This window comes from Sinocyclocheilus grahami, unplaced genomic scaffold, assembly GCF_001515645.1.
Source record: "Sinocyclocheilus grahami isolate Dianchi unplaced genomic scaffold, SAMN03320097.WGS_v1.1 scaffold307.1, whole genome shotgun sequence".
In the NCBI taxonomy this organism is placed as follows: Eukaryota; Metazoa; Chordata; class Actinopteri; order Cypriniformes; family Cyprinidae; genus Sinocyclocheilus; species Sinocyclocheilus grahami.
The window spans coordinates 521,814-544,155 of record NW_015505486.1 but is presented as its reverse complement, the minus strand read 5'-3'; the positions used below and the strand labels follow the sequence as shown (position 1 = coordinate 544,155).

General features: G+C 37.4%; 3 protein-coding genes across 7 annotated transcripts in view; 2 read left to right on the top strand and 1 right to left on the bottom strand.

The window, feature by feature from the left end:
• Positions 1 to 3,466, top strand: part of LOC107601585 (heme oxygenase 2-like) — a 6,990-nt gene extending 3,524 nt beyond the window's left edge. For both annotated transcript variants that reach the window (XM_016293828.1, XM_016293826.1), the window contains 2 exons: positions 1,964 to 2,093; positions 3,008 to 3,466. In XM_016293828.1, coding sequence (XP_016149314.1) covers positions 1,964 to 2,093; positions 3,008 to 3,135 — 258 coding nt within the window. In that variant the 3' untranslated portion in view covers positions 3,136 to 3,466. The remainder of the gene's footprint in view (positions 1 to 1,963; positions 2,094 to 3,007) is intronic.
• A 5,108-nt stretch (positions 3,467 to 8,574) lies between these two features.
• LOC107601584 (dnaJ homolog subfamily A member 3, mitochondrial-like) lies at positions 8,575 to 19,039 on the bottom strand. Of its 4 annotated transcripts, XM_016293823.1 has the most exons (13): positions 19,033 to 19,039; positions 17,374 to 17,530; positions 16,940 to 17,076; positions 15,535 to 15,618; positions 15,247 to 15,453; positions 14,048 to 14,200; positions 13,825 to 13,972; positions 13,687 to 13,751; positions 10,867 to 10,995; positions 9,834 to 9,949; positions 9,655 to 9,752; positions 9,465 to 9,567; positions 8,575 to 9,182 (listed from the first exon to the last, which is right to left on the bottom strand). In XM_016293823.1, the coding sequence occupies exons 2-12, from the start codon at positions 17,528 to 17,530 to the stop codon at positions 9,479 to 9,481; spliced, it is 1,383 nt and encodes a 460-aa protein (XP_016149309.1). In that variant the 5' UTR covers positions 19,033 to 19,039; the 3' UTR covers positions 8,575 to 9,182; positions 9,465 to 9,478. The 4 variants fall into 4 exon arrangements, with proteins under 4 accessions (XP_016149309.1, XP_016149307.1, XP_016149310.1 ...); XM_016293821.1 differs by lacking the exon at positions 19,033 to 19,039 and having other exon boundaries at positions 17,374 to 17,577; XM_016293824.1 differs by lacking the exon at positions 19,033 to 19,039 and having other exon boundaries at positions 17,383 to 17,577.
• A 1,076-nt stretch (positions 19,040 to 20,115) lies between these two features.
• The window catches only part of LOC107601580 (coronin-7-like), a 164,555-nt gene continuing 162,328 nt past the window's right edge, over positions 20,116 to 22,342 (top strand). The window contains exon 1 of the mRNA XM_016293818.1: positions 20,116 to 20,313. Within this exon, the coding sequence (XP_016149304.1) occupies positions 20,254 to 20,313 (60 nt within the window). The 5' untranslated portion in view covers positions 20,116 to 20,253. The remainder of the gene's footprint in view (positions 20,314 to 22,342) is intronic.

Genomic DNA, 22,342 nt, shown 5'->3' with positions numbered 1-22,342 from the left:
AGTCACTGTTAAGACCTGTTCACACCAAGAACGATAACTATAAAGCTAACGATAAAAATATAGTTTTAAAAATCATTCTCAATATTAAAGAACAGCAGAGTCCACACCACAACTATAACGATAAAGGCACAGAGAAACAATATCGTTGGAATCACTTCCAGAATGATTTTTTTCCAGCTGAAGAATGATACAAACTTTGACACCCAATCAGAATCAATCCTGCTGTAACAAGCTCGAGAATTTAAAGCAGCAGACACGTGTGCGCTTAGAATAAACAGACGATATCGTTCACTGGTGTGGACGATAATATCGTTATCTTTATAGTTATCATTCTTGGTGTGAACGGGGCTTTAGAATGTATTGGTGATGTTTGATCAAAATGCTCACTTTTCTATTTTGAAATTAAATATACATATGTTAATTAATTAATTAGACATGCAATGAAATAGACCTATGCAAATTAATTTAATAATTTTCTTTCTTTTTTTACGGGCAATTTTGTTTTAAATTGTTACGGAAATGTTACGCCCCTCACATACTGTGTTTCCATCATACAGTCTATGGTTTCCATGTGTCCGGCGCGACGAGACAAAACCAATAAAACCCATTACAAACGAGGCATTTGTTGCATCCAGTGGGGACATAATGACGGATTATAATGACTTATACTGTGCGGCGGATTCGACAAAGGAGGCTTGCGGAAACCACATATGACGACCCCGAGCTGGACTCCGCTTCGTCCACGGTGAAAGCCGATCCGGCGATCCACAGCGCGAAGTTGATGTATTTCCTCAGCGACCAGCACGGATCAGCTCCAGGCATGACGAAGCAGATATCGTCCTCTTTTGGAAGACCAAACAAAGTAGTTTCGCTTTCACAACGAAGCACACAGCATCTTCAGGACATGGCGGCGGCAACAACAATACTACAGCGAGAATAAAAGGTACGCCTTCTTTCTTTGCGTGAACATTTGGGCGGCGTTATGCAAATCTTCCCACATAGTGATGTAGACATGTGGGGGCGTGTTAGAACGAGCCCTTTTAGGTAGGCGTGGCTGACTCTGAACTTTTATAAAGAATATCTCTTTGGATTTGAGACGACTTTAAACAGAAATGTAAAAAAAAAATCATCATTTTAAAATGTAGGTAAATTTTAAAGTATTAAAGTAATGTGTTTTTATTATTATATTTTTAAAATTTATTTTATTTGCTAATGCAGAAAGGTAAATGCAATTTTAAAAAGTAATTACATTTCAAATGTACATTGTATTTAATTTAGTGTTACATTTTAAAATGATAAATTATTGATTGACAATGATGATTATTTATTTTTTACAATTTTTCTATTTTAAATAATACACGTGTCATTGAATACATTCTAAAATGTGAACTTTTGTCAAATAATAAGGTGAAATTCGATTCTTTATGTTAAGACTGCTTTAAAGGATGATGATGATTGATTCAAGATCTGTTGTTTGCGACTCGGATCATTATATCTGCATTTACTCTGAGGTTTTCCACTAACACTGAATGAATATGAAACCATTCATAATCCCTCTCTCGGTCATTACCTGGAGTCTCTCTATTAGACTGATCGGTTCGGCTGAGCCCGCTGTCACTGTGTTAATAACATTTCTCTCTCCAGTGAGCGTGTAATTAAAGATGAGAGTCTCTCTGCTCTGTGGGGCTGGAGTTTCATCCGTCAGCAGATGGAGGCTTTGTCCTCGCAGCAGATTACAGATGAGCGCTGAAATTAAATGGACAAAACTGGGTCAAAACAGTGTCTCGCATTTTGCCAGCATCCTTTAACAAAGTGTCTGTTTGTTTGCAGTGAGATGTAATTGAATGTGTTTATGTAACGCACATGACCACGAGCTTTTCATTAAATGCTTGTCATTTCCTCATTGCTCGCTCATTGTTTCCCTTCATCTGTTACCGTAAACCTCCTTTTGTGTTGCCTGCAGATTTTTGGAGAACTAGAGGAGGTTGGAAAAAGCCTTCAGGATGATGTTTTGGATGCCGCTCCTGTTCATGGTGCTCATGGCGAGATGCAAGGAGACATCAGCCAGTGTCCGTATTATGCGGCCAAAATGGGTAAACATGACCAGATTATTTAATCCTACCTTAATTACACTTTAAACCAGAGGTTCACAAACTTTTTTTGTCAGTGTTTATTTGTTTATTTATCTATTTATTTATATTTCAGTTTATGAATTTAAAAATCAGTCAATTTTGAAATTAAATAGACGTATATATTAAATTATTTCTTGTTTAATATTATTATTTATTGTATTTATTTTTCATATTTTCAAATTTTTATTGACAAGTTTAAAATTAATTGTGAAAAAACCTGTATTTAATTATTTTATTTATATATATATATACATAACTACATTTTATCTTAATATTTTAATAATTTAATGGAACATTTGCATATTCATGGTTCTCTGGCAATGGTTAAAGGTCACATGACATACAAGTAAACCACTAAAATATTTAATCTTTTTTTTTAGTAAGTGTTTTATTTTTTTATTGGTTTTATTTAAAAAATGTTTAAATGAAATTATTATTAACATTACTATTATTATAATATTAATTAACTCTAATTATATACTTACGACAGAAATGTATTACTGTTGTAAATTACAATTGTAATGCAAAATTTTAAAAAAAAAACTAATATTTGATAATCATAGTAATTTTAGGCTTTTATTTTGGTGGAACATTTCTATATGCTTAAGTACTTATTATATGTTTTATATATTTAAATTGCAGCCTTTGATTTTTACAATTGATTTACAAAAGTTATATCACTATATGTTACCCTTTTATTTTGATTAATCATGGAGCCCTATTTATCTATTTAAATTTTACTTTCGAATTTAATAATTTTTAGTTTTTCATCAATTCACGAACCCCCTACAGTTCCCTCGTGAACCCGTTTGGGAAACTGCATTAACCTAAGAAATGAAACTGTTTATATATTAATTAAATTTGTTCTATTTCAGCTGCCAGTGGCGGATCATCTTACATCTGTCAGATGGCCATGAGCATGCTTAAAAATCCCTCCGGTCAAGTCATATTGGCTGCCTGGATCGCTGCTCTAGCCGGATTGGCTGCGTGGTACCTCATGTGAGCTACTGTGGTCCAATGAGAGGAGAAAAGGGTCAGATAATAGTTGAGAACAAATGGTTTGTTCTGCTTTAAAGTTGTGAGGCATTCCAACGCATTTCCCTCTTAGTGCATCCCATTTGCCCCCTCATTCTTGGGTAAATGTGATTTATTCTTAATGTATGAACATAGACTGTTTAAACGCAGGATAGCATCGTTTATGCATAGTGTTTTATTGTGGCAGGTGTTACTATTGCACCTGTCAGTGTTGATGAAGTTAAAGGAACAGATCACCCAAAAAATTAAACTTTGATGAAAATGTCCTCATCCTAAGGCCATCCAAGAGGTTGATTGTTTCTTCATGGGAACAGATTTGGAGAAATTCAGCATTACATCACTTGCTCAGCAATGGATCCTCTGCAGTGAATGGGTGCCGTCAGAATGAGAGTCCAAACAGCTGATAAAAATCCATTCCCTGTTGTCCTCTCACATCAAAATCCACCAACATATTTGTTTTGGACTGTTTTTCGCTTGTAAACGGTGCTTGATCTTTGCATATTTCTCTCCTGATTCAGACGAGATGACTTTTTACTGGAGAAAGCGATGATATGGATTACGGACTCATATTTTAAAGTTAAAAATAATGGATTTGTTTCTTACAAAGACACAGCTTTTCTCTTCACAAGACATTAACTGATGGACTGGAGTGGTGTGGATTATTGTGATGTTTTTATCAGCTGTTTGGACTCTCATTCTGATGGCACCCATTCACTGCAGAGGATCCATTGGTGAGCAAGTGATGTAATGCTACATTTCTCCAAATCTGTTCTGATGAAACAAAAATCATCCACATCTTGGATGACCTGAGGGTGAGTCAATTTTGATTTTAGGTGAACTCCTTTAAGGCTGGAGAAGAGCTGCGGAAATATGCAGAAAGTATTTGTATAGTTTTATTGCAGTATCAAGTCAACTTATGGGCCGAAACATACTCTACACAAGTATGTGAATGCATACACTTCTGGCTACGCAAGCTTGATTTCATACTTCTTAGTAAATTGTTGCATTCTCATGCATCACCATAAGGGGCGCTATAGTGGGCATTAGTGCAAATGGATGACTTCTACAGTCAGTTTCTCATGTTAAGGAAACTCAATCGCCCCCTTAAGGTTTGATATCACAAAAGTAACATAAATGTGCATGTACAACAGGACCAGGCTCATGCAAAACATTGGCACACTTGTACATGTTCAGAGTATGTTTATAGAGAAAAGTACTTGATTCCATTGGCACATTTGTCAAGCATGCTTTTAAACGAGCTATGCTATGCATGCATGCAGCATTTACACCGAAAAGACTACTGAGATGCTGCGTCAAGAAATGACTGGCACACCGGTTCATGAAGAAAAGCCTTTTTGAAGAGGTTTAGAATTTAAAAGATGGAAGAATTGCACAATAAGGTCATTTTTGTGTCATCACACATGATATGTTACAGACTTGGCATTCAGGGTTATTCTACACAGACGGTTAAAGCACAAGATTTCTGGATTTACGATTCACTGATAACCGATATCTGAGCCAGTTTCCAGTTTCACATGGAAGCCTGTTTCTGCCACTGAATAAAAAATAAAGTCGCAATTGCAAGTTATAAAGTCAGAATTGTGACATATTAACGTCGCATTTCTAATTTTTTATTGCGATTCTACGTTTTTCTCGCGATTCTACGGTTTTCTCGCGATTCTACGCTTTTTTTCTGACTTTTCTCAGAATTGTGAAAAAAGCAATTGTGAGTTTATATCACGCAATTCTAAAATAATAACAATAAAAAAAGATTTGCTGAGATTAAAATTTGCAGTTACCTTTTTTTTTTTTTTTTCCCTTCCTTCAGTGGCGAACAAGTTTCTGTATTTTTCACTAGTGGTTGATCAGACATTAGTTTTTAAATGGCCAATGATATCTAGAGGGCATATATAACCAATAAGCTAATATTATTTGATTATTTGAAAGCAATTTAAAAAAGGGAACAATGCTGAATTAGTATACTGTATTTGAACAAGCTAGATTTTAAGTAATTTTTTTTTTCTTTAGGTGATTCATTCATCTGACTTGGTGATGACTATAATATTAACATTTATGGATGCAATAATTTCATGAAAAGGAGACATTAATGGTTTTGCTCCCTTTGACGTTACATATTAACACACTAACATGTGCAATTTTCACAAAGGCATGCATTTGAAAAGGATCGTGGGGGTTTGTGTATCCGTCCTCATTTACTGAGGCATGTGTTTAACTAACGGTATTTTTCTCAGAAAGGCATATACGATTTAGTTTTATATAAGAACTAACACAATCACATACTTTTACTGATGAAGCTGTTCTTGAAGAGTGTTACATGTAATACCAAATCCTGAGGGACCGAACATATGAACGGCTTTGAGCAGGATTTTGACTTTTTGAACCAAAGGAATTGTTACTTTACTAATAAGATCATAAAATAGACTTAGCATAATTGGTTGTGTTTGGGTTTTATGCACATTTTGTGTTTTGAGTTACTGACAACTTTTAGTGTGTTTTTTTTTTTTTTTTGAAGCCCATTGGGGGGAATGGTGTTGATAGACAGTACAGTGTTTTAGACTTTTTTTTTAATTTTCCTTAGTGTTCTATTAATTTTAAGCTTTAGAAGAGTTTTTTTTTATCCTTTTCTCATATGTATGATTATTTTTCCCTCCAGCTCTGTGTTCACTGTAATAAGTAATAAATTCACAACTGTGCTGCATTCACTGTTTGTTCATGTTTTATTTTAATCAATTTAAGTAGCCTACAATTTTTTTTTTATTCTAGTAAAACGTTAATCATTTTTAAAAAATATTTTTAGTAAAGAATGATCTAGAGTTAAAGTCTTTGCACGCTTAGTCGAAAATGTTCGTGTGTGTTCTTCAGTTTTTTTTCATATTCGTCATTCTTTCCTATCAAAATGCTTGCTATGGATGTGAAAACGCAGAAAAACGAACCTGATCTATTTTTTTTAAAGAGGTCATATGATGTTTTTTTTTTAAAGATCATTATTTTGTGTATTTGGTGTAACAGAATATGTTGACATGCTTTAATGTTCAAAAAACACATTATTTTTCAAATACTGTACATTATTGTAGGTCCTCTATGCCCCGCCTCTCTCAAACGCTTCGTTTTCTACAAAGTCCCTCCTTCCGACAAGCGCAGTCTGCTCTGATTGGCCAGCTGACCCAGTGCATTGTGATTGGCCGAACACCGCAAGCACTCGTCGGAAATGTAACGCCCCTTACCATAATCGCGAGCTTCATCTTTCAAAATAAATGTAAAGACAGAGCCCGAAAGGGGAACAGAGTCGCGTGACAGACACAGTGATGAAGCTGGTATGTGTTTGCAGTACACAAGCCACGGTTAAGACAGCTGACTCTACTGTGATGTGACGCGTTCTCTCTCTCTCTCTCACGCTCGCTCTCTTTCTCACACACACACACACACACACGATGCGCAAAAGTCTGTATTTGAACAGTCAATAGCAAATACTTAAACTAATAACAAAACAGTAGCTGATTCAGAAGTGCCAGATTGTCATAGCAAAGTCAGAATTACCTCCTCTCCTAGGTTCACGAAACGGTCGTCCATAAAATGCATTGCTGTTCTGTTGTAAGTAATCTTAAAGATTCCTAAATGCATCTACTTTCAGAAGGCCAAATAAAGTGCTTTTGCTTTCGCCTAGAAACACACAGCATCTCCCTGACATGCTGCTTCAACACTAACTGCGGTTTCTAAAACCACGCCTTCTTTCTTTGTGTGAACATTTGGGCGCATTATGCAAATATTTTCACATAGTGAGGAAGATGTGTGGGGGCGTGTTAGAACGAGCCGTTTTAGGGGGGCGTGGCTGAGTCTTAACTTTGATAAAGAATATCTCTTTGGTTTTGAGACTTTAGTCTTTGCAACTTCAGGGATCTTATCTATGCACAATCAGCTTGCAACACCCCAAAGAGAAAGGACAACTTGAAATCGCATCATATGACCCCTTTAAAGACCGACGAAAGTTTCGGAGGCAGTGTGTAAATGTGATTGCCACAACGTGAGGCCATATTAATTTTTTTAACTTTAATTTAAAATTAAGAATTTTGGACTCGGTGTGCAACTAGACCTTTAAGCTCTATGCACCAAGTGCGTCATCTTGTCAGTTACTAGAGAAAATAACATATTCTTTTTTTTTAGGAAAAACATTCTTAAAATGTAGAAGTTAAAACGTGTAGCTTGTAGCTATTTTTGCTAAATCATGTATTAGTGTTTCTATACAAAATGTTGTATTTTTAAATATGTATAATATTATGTACTGTATCACATAATAATAAAAAAATGAAATTAACCTTAAGTAAATTAGGACTTAACGAAATAGCCCGACGAAAGTTTCGGAGGCAGTGTGTAAATGTGATTGCCACAACATGAGGCCATATTAATTTTTTTAACTTTAATTTAAAATTAAGAATTTTGGACTCGGTGTGCAACTAGACCTTTAAGCTCTATGCACCAAGTGCGTCATCTTGTCAGTTACTAGAGAAAATAACATATTCTTTTTTTTTAGGAAAAACATTCTTAAAATGTAGAAGTTAAAACGTGTAGCTTGTAGCTATTTTTGCTAAATCATGTATTAGTGTTTCTATACAAAATGTTGTATTTTTAAATATGTATAATATTATGTACTGTATCACATAATAATAAAAAAATGAAATTAACCTTAAGTAAATTAGGACTTAACGAAATAGCCCGAAATAACGAAATATGGCAACCGCGCGCTTTTCAAGTAAACGGTTTTAACGGTAATTAAAGTGTTTACATTATTCGTATCAGCTATAATTATTAGTGGTCATGAAAGGAATTACAGCTTTGGACAAAGAAGGTCAGTAAGTGACTTTATCAAACTAGTCTCATATTAAATGCACAATTTAAATTCTTTTAGCTTTACTTTTCATATTTAATGTTTAAATGGGTCCTGTCACATAGGCTTGTGCGTTAGTGTAAACACGATTTTTGTGTTATTTCTTACAAACTGAGGGATGAGTTATAATGATTTTCTATGGCAACTGACGGTGTATCACAGAAATTGCACAGCCTACAAACCAGGAAATGTCCACTTTGTTTAAAAGCGGTTTTTAATCTTTCAGAATGCTAAACTTGCTGTTACCTCAACTTTATATATAGCTGTCCTACTATGGACAATTTGGTTTGATAGCAAACACATAATTGAGGGGGAAAAAACGATTTATATTGATTATGGACGGTAGTTTTAAACCCAGTTATTTGGGTTAAGTGTAAAATTTTATTTTTTTAAAAGACAATGTCATTTTTCAGTGAAGTACTAGCAACATTTACCAGTTTGAGTTTTTCATATTTAACAAACTTTGTAGTATTGTTCTAAAGCTAAAACAGTTTCTTTCCCGTGAATAATGCACCAGGTTAAAACACACACACCATATATTCAACAACAAAGTCATTTACAGTTGTCACACAGATTTTAATCATTATTATTGCATATTTAACTCTACAACACATTAAAATGATTTTTATATCAACAGCTGTCTATGTACACTGCTAATCAAGCAGAAGGATGTAACGTTCAGTGAGGTGTCCACACAAAGATCTTGAACACATTCTTCTGCAATGATTCTGAAATGATATTGTTACTGAAGTAAAGATTTCCCATCCGTTTATGAATCGCTTCAAAACATCAGAAAAGGAAAGACCCGACTACGTAAAACCTTAACGTAAAACTACAGACCAAAGACGAGATCTATATAGTTCATGTTGGCGCTAAGGCTGATATCACACAGTTTCAGGTAAGACGGGTACATGTGTGTAGATCATATTCCTCTGGGATCTTCTCTTAGAAGTCAATAATGCATCCACAGCTCTTCATCATTTGTAGTTTCTGAGGAGCGTTCAAGATGAACTCAATGCAGCAGAAGACTCGCTTGCTTCTCTTCTATGTCCATCAGGTTTACCGTGAATCTGAATCTCCACTAAAGTCTCAATTTCCAGTGGATCTTTTACCTGTAAAAACAAACAAATACAGGAACGAATCTATGAGATCCAATAGGGCTTTTAAATGCCACAGATGTCCACCTGAGCGCAAGAGATCCCAATCCTAAAATTTAAAAGGTGCTTATTTGACCAAATTTACACTGTGAAAAAAATGATTAAAATGTACTGAATTCACAAACAGCCACAAACCAGGTACTGATTCTCTAAAATAGTGCTTTATTCAGGTTTTCCCAATCCTTACAATCATTCAAATGATTTCAGGGAGTTGTATCTTAAAACAAATCTGCCTACCTGGTTTGTGGCTGTCAGGAGGAGCTAAACATTTTCTGTAATTTGGAGAAAAAGCCTTGGTCTTTCTGTTTGTGTCCTGTGCCGGTCTGATTACTGCCCCCTCCTGGACAGGGACAGGTACCGGTTGTAACGTTAGGCCTCAGATACTAGACATGACTAATCTACTGCACTGCTCCAGTGATGACTGTACCTGCGGTGGTGCTGGTCACTCCAGTGACGGTTCCCTCCACATCGGTCTCGTCCTCCGCGTAACTCATCATGAGGGCTCGCTGCCGGTCTGTCAACATCCTGGACAGAAGACACATGAATGGATCAGTCATTTTAACCTTAAACAGCAGCAAAACAAGTCCATTTGTATAATTTATATACTTTGGGATTTTGATCTTGACGTGGGCGTAGTGGTCACCATAACCGTAGCCGCTGACCCGTGGAATACCTTTACCAGAGAGCCGGATCCTCTGGTCGGCCTGGATCCCAGATGGGATCTACAAGAGCATTCACTGAGTGAATAACTGTTTTTATATGCAGAAGAATATCTCAAATTGAGGAGTAGTTCACTCAAAAATGAAAATCTGCTGAAAATGTACTCACCCTCAGGCCATCTAAGATGTAGATGAGTTTGTTTTTTCATTTAACAGATTTGGAGAAATGTAGCATTACATCACTTGCTCACTAATAGATCCTCTGCGGCGAATGGGTGCCGTCAGAATGAGAGTCCAAACAGCTATAAAAAAACATCACAATAATCCACACCACTCCAGTCCATCAGTTAATTACTTGTGAAGAGAAAAACTGTGTGCTTATAAAGAAATACATCCAAATCCATCTAGACGTTTGAACTTTAAACCATTGCTTTGGCCAAAATTTGAGTCTATAATCCATAACGTTTCTTCCATCGGAAAAAGTCCATCCGTTGTTGTCCTCTCATATTAAAATCCACCAACATATCCATAACTTGTTTGGACTGTTTACACTTGTAACTAGTGCTCGATCTGTGCATATTTCTCTCCTGATTCAGACCAGATAACTTTTTCACTGGAGAAAGCAATATTTTGAATAGAGGACTCATATTTTGTCCAGAAGCATCAGTTTGAAGGTAAAAACATCCTAATTTTGCTTTTCGCTTCACTAGATGTTAACAGAGAGACCGGAGCAGTGTGGATTACTTGTGGATTATTATGATGTTTTTATCAGCTGTTTGGACTCTCATTCTGACGGCACCCATTCACTGCAGAGCATCCATTGGTGAGCAAGTGATGTAACACTACATTTCTCCAAATCTGTTCCAATGAAACAAACTCATCTACATCTTGGATGGCCTGAGGGTGAGGACATTTTCATAAATTCATTTTAGGTGAACTGCTTCTTTAATTTTACAATATGGTCATGTTTAATGTCCCACCGAGAGATTGATGTTCTCGTAGAGTCCTTGTGCTCTGACCGTGCCGCCCAGTATGGCCTGAGCCACAGAGATCATGACATCAGAGTGGATATCAGCACCGTCTCTCCTGAAGATCGGACTCTTCTGGACCTGAGAGCAACAACACAGACAATGAGTGTCAAATATACAAGCAAACAGACAGCACAGAGGATGTGATTGGGGTTATACATGCCCAGAATGTTCCTGCATAATCCATTCATTGTAAAGAGACGTCAGTCTTCAGACTGAGAGACTAATTAAGTACCAAAAGTCCTTAAATAGGAACAGAAAGCTCTGCCAAGGGCACACGACAGATCACTTAGATGGGTATATAGACATGATATCTGAATTGTTAACAAATATTAGCTTCATTTTCATTATTAGCATCAGTCTAATTTATGAGAAGCAAATAAAATAAATTGTCCCAAATATTTTAAAGGTATTAAACACTTTTCTGCTGTAAATTATAAATGTTTGGAAAAACTTTACTGGTAGCAAATAAAATAATAAATTGGAGCTTTAGTCTGATAATTATAAAGAAATAAATCTGTCAAAACGGTACATTTTTAACACCAGTTATCAGCAAAGATAGAATTTTTTTTTATCAAAATGTTAATATGCATGTAAAAATTTGTAAAATAAAAATGTATTATAACACGTTATATTATATGTTAAAGAAATGTATTATAATACAATAATATTATAAAATAAAAACCACATATGAAGAGTTTATTTGCAAAAACCGATAACTCCATTTTTATTTATTTTCAGAAATCATGTTTTTTTTTTTTATTGTGCATTCCAAGAAATATCAATCAAACTGCAGTTGGGTTGTTTTGATTAAGTAATTAAACTTAAATACAGGTAACTTACAAAATTAAAGTTAATTGAAACTTTTTTTTTATTTTTTTTTACATATTGAAAGTTCGTTTTATAGCAAAAGCAGATAACTCCACATTTCATGTTTCAGAGTTACAAACAAAAACACTCGTTTAATCTTTGTAATCTCCTCAGATGACAATGTAGATGCCGGACAAACGTTGTTGTTGTTGTGATCATAAACTGTATGGATGTGATTACACGCAACACACGGAGCTTTTCCCTCACCATTGTTCCCTCACCAAGGACACTTGTCGGCTTGAAAGTGGACAATACCGGCTTTTTTGACTAAACGTGTTTAGGGTTCAGATCGTGCTATATGTGGAGAATAATGTACAGCAATCAGCTCTTTTTTTTTTTACATTTTTAACCGCATTCATCAGTTTTTGCAAATAAACTCTTCATATATACACAAACACATTTTGAACATGGACTTTGAGTTTTGAATACGACTGTACCTATATACACTCTTATATACTACAGGGCTGTAGAATTATTGATTCTGATTGGTTGACAAAGGGTTAGTGCACCCAAAAATGAAAATTAGCCCATAAATTACTCACCCTCAAGTAGTGTTGTCACGGTACCAAAATGTCAGTATTCGGTACCAATACCAGTGAAAATCCACGGTTTTCGGTACCAATTTCGGTACCAAAGCAAAACACAAAAACATGCTAATTAAAACATTTGACTACTTTCGTTTAATCCAAAAATGTGTACATATTTAATTTTAAAGGGCTTTTGAAACCCTAGAGCTATTCAGTCAAGAATAACAACTAAGTCAGCTAAAAAATTTTTTTTAAAAAGCCCAGAACTTCTGACTGATATTACACAAACAATGCTAACCATTTGTAAATTCTCTAACACGCATATTTTAGATTCACAATTAATTATTTAAAAGCCTCTGGTGTGTAAAAATAGTAAATATCATCATGTCCTCCTGTTTTTTTTACCCTAATAAAAGTTATAGGAGCATTAAATAGTTAATAAAGAAACTTCATTCATATGCTCATTATATTAGCATTAGCCGCGCTTAGGCTAACGATTAACTACTCTAATAATAGCGTTCATTTCAATCCGACATTCAAATTAAAATATTGAATAATATGCAGTGTTTCCCCAAAGTCCTCCTGTAGCGAATCGTTTTTGTAAGAAAAATATCCATATTCAAAACGTAATAATCACTTTAATGTAGTTTGCTCCAACAGTTGTACACAGAAGCAGCTCCGGGAGGATGACGTAAGATGTCGGCGTTGCGCATGCGCCGGTGAGTCTCGTGAAAACCAACGTTTGTTTACAGGATCAAAGGAAGCAAAGTTTCCTTACTTTAGCAAAGGAAAACCAGTCTCCTCTTGGCTTATATTGAAATCCTCCGACATTCTTCTTTACAAATCCTCGTTTTGTACTTCTAATTAGTGACCGTTGTTTGTTTTGATCTCTCCGCTGCGCTTCCGTGTTCGTCACTTCTGAGCGGCGCATGCGCAAAGCCGACGTCTTACGTCATCCACCCGGAGCTGCTTCCAGTGTACAACAGTGAGCGCAAGCTAGATTAAATTGATTATTACGTTTTAAATATGGTTATTTATCTTACAAAAACGCATGGATTCGCTACAGGAGGACTTTGTTCACCCCCCGGAGCCATGTGAGACACTTTTTATTATGGATGGATGCGCTTTATTTCACTTCTTTTGGACTGATGCACTGCAACACCCGCTGACTGCCATTAAACAGCTTGAAAGATCAAAGACCATTTTTAATATAACTCCGACTGGATTCATCTGAAAGAAGAAAGTCATATACACCTAGGATGGCTTGAGGGTGAGTAAATAATGGCCTAATTTTCATTTTTGGGTGAACTAACCCTTTAAATGTAATCGCTAAATGCATGCTTTTGAAACCTGAAAACAGTGGTGATGTACTCACTCTGAACGTAATGAAGATCTCTTTCTTCCCCACAGGCATTCGGACTGTCTGCCCATCTTCGATTCCTGAACATCACAGTAAACAAACCCTCAAAACTCAATCCATTCCCTGAAGCCTGAAAAGAAGCAGCTAACTCACCAGCAGGAACAGGCACCGTGACGGTCCTCCTCTGTTTGGTCTGTCCCGTCCCGCGGCACGTCGTACAGGGCGAGGTGATGACCGAGCCCCTCCCACCACAGCGCCGGCAGGTGGAGCGCATCACGAAGGGCCCCGTATTCACTGTCTCCTGCAGGGATAAACCACAGATGCCCAGTCATCAGACACGTCTAAATGAGCTGATGCGCTCAAGGGCGTCACTTACCATGCCTGTCCCGTTGCAGCTGCCGCAGTGCTGGACTTTGGATCCGGGCTCATGGCCTCTGCCGCTGCAGCGCTGGCACGTGTCCTCGATGTGGACCTTCATCTCCTTATTCACTCCTTTGGCAGCCTGAGCGAACGTGAGCTCCATCACATACTGTTAGCAAACAGAACAGAGGGTTCATTGAGCATCTAGGGCTCTATGATTTCAATGATGCTGGAAATGCAGACAGAATTGTGGAACCCCTGGAAATTCTATAAAAATTTAATTTACTGTATAGCGCAGGATGTCATTGAAATTGACACATTTTGAAATATATGAAGCAAGGCTACACAATAAATCGAATTCAAACAATGATATAAAAGAGCGTCAGTAATTATTAAATTCTTGAATATATAATAAATAAATTTAAATATGTTCATGTTCTGCATGTCTCGGCAGTTTTAAAGAGCATTTTGCCACTGCAGTTGAATAAATCATACTGGCAAGTCAAACTGAAATTCAACGGTTTTCGTGACAATCAGCAAAAATAAAAGTCCAGTTAACTATGAATTATTATAAAATGCTATTAATATTTTGTGCATTAATTAATAATATATTATGAAATTTATCACTATTGTATATTAAATTTACTTTTCAAAGAAATATTAATTAAAAATAGCAATTGTTATTATAACTATTATTAGTAGTATATTATTTTATGAGATTTTAACATCCAAGTTTTAAATGAACTTTATTTGACACCCCCAAAAATAAATACAATAATGCAGTGTTTTATTGTAAATGAATGGATATTTTTTAATTGAACTGCATTTTAAAGTATTGATTAATTTGTGAAGTTTTAGGAATACAATTAGACATCATAATGACTCAAATTGAATGAAACCATTAAAATGGAATTCAGAAAATTAATTTGGAAAAAATAAAATAAAATAAACAAAGTATAATAATAAAATAAATAAAAACAAAATATATATAAATAACAGGGAATCATAACTTCAAAACAAAATTTTGTAAAACAAAAACAAAAAACTGGGGGGGGGTAAAATAGAATCTGGGAAAAATAAAACTGATTTCATAGAGCCCTAATTGTCCAGTGTATACTGAACACAAAAATATCAACAGCATGCTCCAATCTGACTGCTCGCCTTCACAATTCAATCAGAATCCACTAGATATCTCCAGAGGAGACCACATCTGACCTCTTGTGGCTGATCGAAGATGGCGTTGAAATCCCCAAAGCCTCGAGCTCCGGAAAACTCGCCAAAGATCTTGCGGAAAAGCTCCTCGGGGTCGATGCTGCTCCCTCCGCTCCAGTACTGCTGGTGTCCCGCACCGGCCTGACCCGCGTCAAACCCGGCAGAGCCATACGTGTCATACTGTTTCCTCTTCCCCTCGTCACTGAGCACCTGACGACAAAACATTCATTAATTTGCTCATCAGTCCACACCGATGCCAGAACAAGCTTTCACAGAGCAAGCGCTTCAAACCTCATAGGCCTCAGCTAGCTGTGCAAACTTCTCCTTCGCTTGAGGGTCGTCTTTGTTAGTGTCTGGATGATACTTCTTTGCCATCTGAATGAGGGAAAACACAAACTGTCAAATGCCAAAAATGAGACTGCAAATAGTCGTCACACTTTTTACTCCAGTCAATACTTCATCTAAATGTTGAAAATAGAAATCTGCTGTTTATTATGTTAAGCTTTAGTTTGAATTAGAGCCTGACCGATATATCATTTAGCCGATATTATCGGCCGATATGAGCCTGTCCCAGATTATCGGTATCGGCGAATATGCCGCCGATATGATTTTTTTTTACAGAACATATAACGCAGATTAAATGCTTCTGAATGGTGTAATTACTTAGTATGTCCAGCAGAGCGCTACTGGCGCTATTGTTTGCTACTGTCGACCCAGGTCAGTGTAGTGTAGAGATGCACGGATGAGCTCAAACTTCACCCGAGTCCGCTGCTTCAAATGATCCACCCGCACGGTTGCACCTATATTTGATCGTCACATTGCAACGATTCTAATTCTTAGTTTTGCATGATGATATGATGAATGGATGGCTCATTTTTAACAGCAGATTCAGTGACGTTAGGGACTAGAGCTGATCTACGCATCAGGGCACGCGTCTGCGGCGCATTAAAGCCTGTGATACGGCCACCGGAGCTGATCGTGGCCACTCAATGCCGGTGTTTACCGGCCGCGCCGCGGCCCAGAACTCATGCTTATCACATCGGTCACATCACATCGACAAAATACAATAGAATTCTATTGCCGCTCGCATCCGGTGTAGAATAAAACCCATTATAATCAGTGATGTTGTCTACTTTTTTTTTTTATTTGTTACATATCGGTCGGGCTCTAGTTTGAATGCTGTAAAAAAAAAAATTTTTTTTAAAAGGCCAAAATGTATATTTACAATATCAGCAAACACAGAATTTATTTTAAAAAGTATAATACTAAAAAAAAATTTTTTTTTGATTATTACAAATAGATTTAGTACTACCTGCAAACCTGCTTTATTAACAATGATTTGTGAAGAATATTATTTTCTTATATAAAATCTACTATCTAGAGTACAACAGTCATTGTAAGGTATTATATACTATTTTTAATTACTATAAGGACCATTTTTATCTGTTTATTGTTTTATTTATAAATAAATTATAACAAAACAGCAAAAAAAAAAAAGTACGAAACCATTGTTATGTCCAATAGAAAATGTTAATAATTGATATGTATGAAACGTGCATCGCTGCTAGTATTTGTGTGATTATACTTCTAACTCAAATCATAGTTTCTAAAATACAGCATCTTTGTGACAACTAGCCCCGGTCTATATTCACAATAAGAAGACAAACACACAGCAGCCAGGTGTCTAGTATATTACCTGGTAATAAGCTTTCTTAATCTCCTTCTGCGTGGCTGTGCGTGGAACTGCTAGGATCTGGTAGAAATCCTGTTTTCTGGCAGGAGAGCTGGTGTGGAACCACATCTTACAGATGACATGAGAAGAAGGGCTCACCGCTGTGACACACAACACTCTCATTACTATTATGAACAGCATATTTACTACTGTTTTAATACAGTAACATGAAGTGTAGCAACTACAGAACCCTAAAAAAAAACCTATTGATTAGGCAGCTCTTGATCACGTGTGCATGTGTTGTTGCTTTAGAGTTGAACGTTTAATGGCTGCACCATCATGTCATCTGTGTCATATGAAGCTGAATGCATATCAGATCTGATTTGTAACCGCATGTGTTGAACTCAGAGTTAGCAGCAGTGTGTGTGTGGTTTGATGCTCAGGCCTCTGTCTCTCACCTGTCATGCCTCTCAGTGTCACCGCAGTCCACACCCGGCGGCCCGACAGCGTCGAGATGCTCCTACGGACTTCATCCGCGCTGGACAGGAGAGGAGAGCAGGCCCGTCTGTGACCCGAGGACACCGCAGCCGCCATCCAGCGCGCGGAGCACGCCATCTTCGCCACTCACTCACCGACAAGAGAGCGACTGCGCATGTGCGAGCGGCGAGATTCTTGGTTAGTTTAGCCAATCCTATCCTAATGAACTGAGCTGAGTAGAGTGGACGGGCTCGTGAAGATGAAGTTAGAGTTGAGGACTTCATCCCAACATTAAACACAAAACAGGGAAATACCATATACAATGCAAAGTCAATATAATTAAAAATGCGTTATACAAGCATATTCAATTTTTTAAATATTTGAATTCATTCATTAAATTAATTAAAAAGAGTAATTGAAGGTTAGAATAACTTTCATGTTTCAAAATCGAACGAAAAGAAAATAAACAAGAAATGGACCGAATAATACAAATAAATTACATAAAAATACAAGTACAGTGCAGCACGGTTCTTATCTGTAAAATGCACAGATATTATTTCACACATTATGACTACCATTTTTAGACTCATTTCAGATATTTCTCCAACAAGAAAGGTTATTGTCTTAACTGAAATAATAATAATAATAATAATAATAATGAAATTCCAGAACATAGATGCAGATATAAATTCACCATTAAATAGTATATACACACACACACACACACACACACACACACACAGTCACATTACGCTGTTGAGGAAGTACAGGAGGCACGAGTAAACGAGAACTGTCTTTAATCAAGGAAACTCAGGAGATAATCCACAATAGGAGCTTGAGCCAACACATGTAGAGAACAAGTAGACCTGACAAACACAAACTGAACAGACTAGGACTTTTAAACACAGGGCAATCAGGAGAACACAGGTGACAATGGAACATAATCAAACTAAACGAGGACAGGAACATGACCAAATACACCGTAACCACAACAGATGTAGGCATAGGTGGGAGCTTGGGAGGAGGCGCAGGAGGAGGACGGACACCCGGGAGGGGGCCGGCAGACAGAGACCAGGGAGGCGACGAAGGAGGGCGGATCCAGGGAGGAGACAGGAGGGGCCCGGAGCAGGAGGAGCCAAGCAGGACCCAGGCCACAGCCATTATGGCGACCCACGGTGGAGCCGACGGAGGGAGGAGCCATGGAGGAGGAATGACCGCCGACTCTAGGGGGCCGACCAACGGCGGTGGAGCAGGTTGGCGGAGAAGGAGAGCCAACGAGCCAGGGGGATGCCGGGGATCCGAGGGGCCAGGGTGGAGCCGAGGGCTCTGGCTACTAAGGCAGAGATCCGGAGATCCACGGCAGAGCCAGAGCGACTGAGGACCAAGGTGGAGCTGGCGGGAGGAAGGAGCCCAAGAGCGGAGTCCTGAGGCGATGGCGGGTCGACATCCGACCAAGGTGGAGCCGGAGGGACGAGGGAGCCCGGTGGAGCTGATGGATCGATGGGTGATGGTGGAGGCGAGGGAGCTAGAAACCGAGGTGGAGCCGCTGGGTCTACGGGCCGAGGCAGTGTCCGGGCCTCGGAGGCTGGAGGCGGAGGTGAGGGATTCTCCAGCCATGGCGATGCTGGAGGATGGCAGACCCGCGGAGCTCGCACCGTATTGATGGTGGGCTGACGGCGAGCAGAGGGGCTGCCAAACGACAGTGGTGGAGGCAGGAGCAGGGGGGAGGCATTTGTGAGCCTCCGGGCTTTCAGGGCTAAACTCTGGATCGGGAGGCCCCTCCAGGCTGAACACGGGAACACGATGTGTGACAAAAAAAATCTAGAAAACATTTATTTTTGACCAAAATACCACAGTTACTCTAAATACTGTTACTACTATTGATGTTTTTTAAGATGTAGTATGGTATTTCAGGCTAAAAAGGGTAAAAATACTTTGCTGCCAATTTAATTAATTTTTTTATATAGGGGTAGTGCACATAGGCGGAAACTACATAATGAAAGAGCATTTCTGTTGGAAGAATTCAAAGAAATGGGGATAGAAAATACTACACTTAAAACTTTGTTGAATAATGGCTTGAATCATTATAAAATATATAATGCTTTAATGACATACTTAAAAAAGTAGATATGTTTAACAGGATTTAGAAGGGTTTCTTTTATTTATTTATTTAGTTCTTCCTATTCCATCAATGGTCCAAAAAAAAATCTAGAAAACATTTATTTTTGACCAAAATACCACAGTTACTCTAAATACTGTTACTACTATTGATGTTTTTTAAGATGTAGTATGGTATTTCAGGCTAAAAAGGGTAAAAATACTTTGCTGCCAATTTAATTAATTTTTTTATATAGGGGTAGTGCCCATAGGCGGAAACTACATAATGAAAGAGCATTTCTGTTGGAAGAATTCAAAGAAATGGGGATAGAAAATACTACACTTAAAACTTTGTTGAATAATGGCTTGAATCATTATAAAATATATAATGCTTTAATGACATACTTAAAAAAGTAGATATGTTTAACAGGATTTAGAAGGGTTTCTTTTATTTATTTATTTAGTTCTTCCTATTCCATCAATGGTCCACACTCCAGCTCAGTAGGTGGCGGGAATGCACTTATCGTTTGTTTGCCAACCACCATAAAACTCCAAAAGAAGAAGAAGAAGAAGGCGGAAACTACGGATCCCGGCCGCGTTTTTGTTTGTCTGACACGTGATTTGCTGCAGCGCTTGTAGAGAGAGAGGATGGTTTGTAGATCTGCGCTCTGCGTCACAGAGACGCACTCATTCAAACGCACGCGTCGCGATCATCACAACAGCGTGACACCCGGAAGGTTCAAACGCGCGGCCAGCAGCTCAGCATGAATCGCTTCAAGACGTCCAAATATAAGAACACCACTCCCAAAATCCCCAAGAAAGATGTGAGTACCGCCGCGGCGAGGGGGCGCGTGCGATGCGATGCTTTGCGATTGAGTGTCTCGTGCTTTGGGCTCCGAGCTGAAGGAGTGGTGCAGATGCACTGATCAGCTCCAACTTCCTCCATCCTCAACTAAACATATGTGAAGCTTCATGCACTTTAATATGCACGATTAGATGCATATGAATGTGTGAGATATGGGATGGGGCGACTGAACCAGCCATGCCATTAATTATGAATTTATCAGTCTTTTGCATGCCAAAGTCAAATAGAGGCAGAAAATCGTGCTATAGGGTTCGCTCTGATCTGCTGCGTATTTGATTGGAAAAAGGTAAACAAAACGGCATAAATGCATAGAATAAATTCACATGACAAACAATTAGGCCGTTAGGAAAATGTGGGAGGAAATTTTTTTTATAAGATGTTGTAACCTTTATGTCATTTGGTGCATTTAGGACCAAAGTCCTCAATATGAAATAATTAAATCGGTTAATAATTACTTAAACAAAAAGTTAAATATTCTAATTTATTTTATGAATAATTAAAATAATAAAATGAGATAAGTAAATAATTAAATACATCAGTTTGTTTTGCAAGACTGTATGAAAGCACATAGAGTACACTTTTTAAAATATTAACACACATTAAAAAAAAACACTAAAATGATCAACACTGTAAAAAATCCACCTACTTCAACTAAAAAACTTGAGATAGTTTATCATTTTTAGTATAAAAGTCCAATTGCCTGCACAAGTCATTTGAACCAAAACTATATTAAAATGACTTATAAAAATGATAGAAAAAGATATGCTTCCAAACCTTGATTTCCAAGAACTTTTAAAAAATATTTATTTAAATTTAAATTTGAGTAATTTTTCTTACGTGCTTGTGTCATTATTACTTTTTTTTTTTACAAATATTTACATTTAGCCTCAACTTGTATTGTTTCAAGTTTTACGAATATTGTTTTTAATACTTATTTCACCTTAATTTGTATTTATTTTAGTTTAAGCTTTAGTAATTTTATCTGCTTTTGTCGTTTTATTTTTAAAATAATATTTAGCAGTAATTCATATTTATTTTTACAATAATGCAACATTCCAAGACAAGTTGGTGGATTTTAAAGGTGCTGTATGTACATTTTTGACTCTACTAAAGCATCAAAATACCATAATATTAGTATTTAAGAAACATGCTAAGTTAACATACATGTTTATCTGAAACACAATGCTACAATCAGTTATTCTCCTTTGAAAATGTGCATTCCGGGCCGGAATGTCGAGCTTTGTTTTGGTTTGTGAAACCCGCCCACTGCCAGTTTACCCAATTGTATCTCGGCACCCCAACCCCGGGTTGCCGTTTGGTGGGAAACACAGCCTGTTTCATTTCAGTCATGGAAGCTGGCAAACGAAAGTGTTGGTGTCGTCATTCTGGCAACCTGCGTGTGCGTCAAGTCTGAAGAGGAGGGGCCGGTGAAAAAAAAAACTCTCCAATATTTTGAATTTGGACTGGAAAACCTAGTTCAACCACTCGGTGTCAATCCTACGTACAGCACCTTTAATGATTAATTTGTTAAAGGGGTCATATGATGTTGCTAAAAAGAACATTATTTGGAGAAATGAAATGTTTATGCGGTTTAAAGAAAAAACACATTATTTTCCACATACTGTACATTATTGTTTCTCCTCTATGCCCCGCCTTTCTGAAACGCGTCGATTTTTACAAAGCTCATCGGTCTGAAAAGCAAGGTGTGCTCTGATTGGCCAGCTATCCAGTGCATTGTGATTGGCCGAATACCTCAAGCGTGTGACGGAAATGTTACTCCCCTCACCACCATACTGTTGATGCCGTGTCCCAGCCGGAGCGATGAGACAAAAACATTCAAACCCATTACAAACGAGGCATTTGTTGCATCCAGTGGGGACATAATTACTGATTATAATGACTTATACTGTCTTTTTACGCGTTGCGTTGCATCGCGCCGTGTAAACATAAAACCATGTCTGCATTTGTGATCGGAGAAATGACAAACA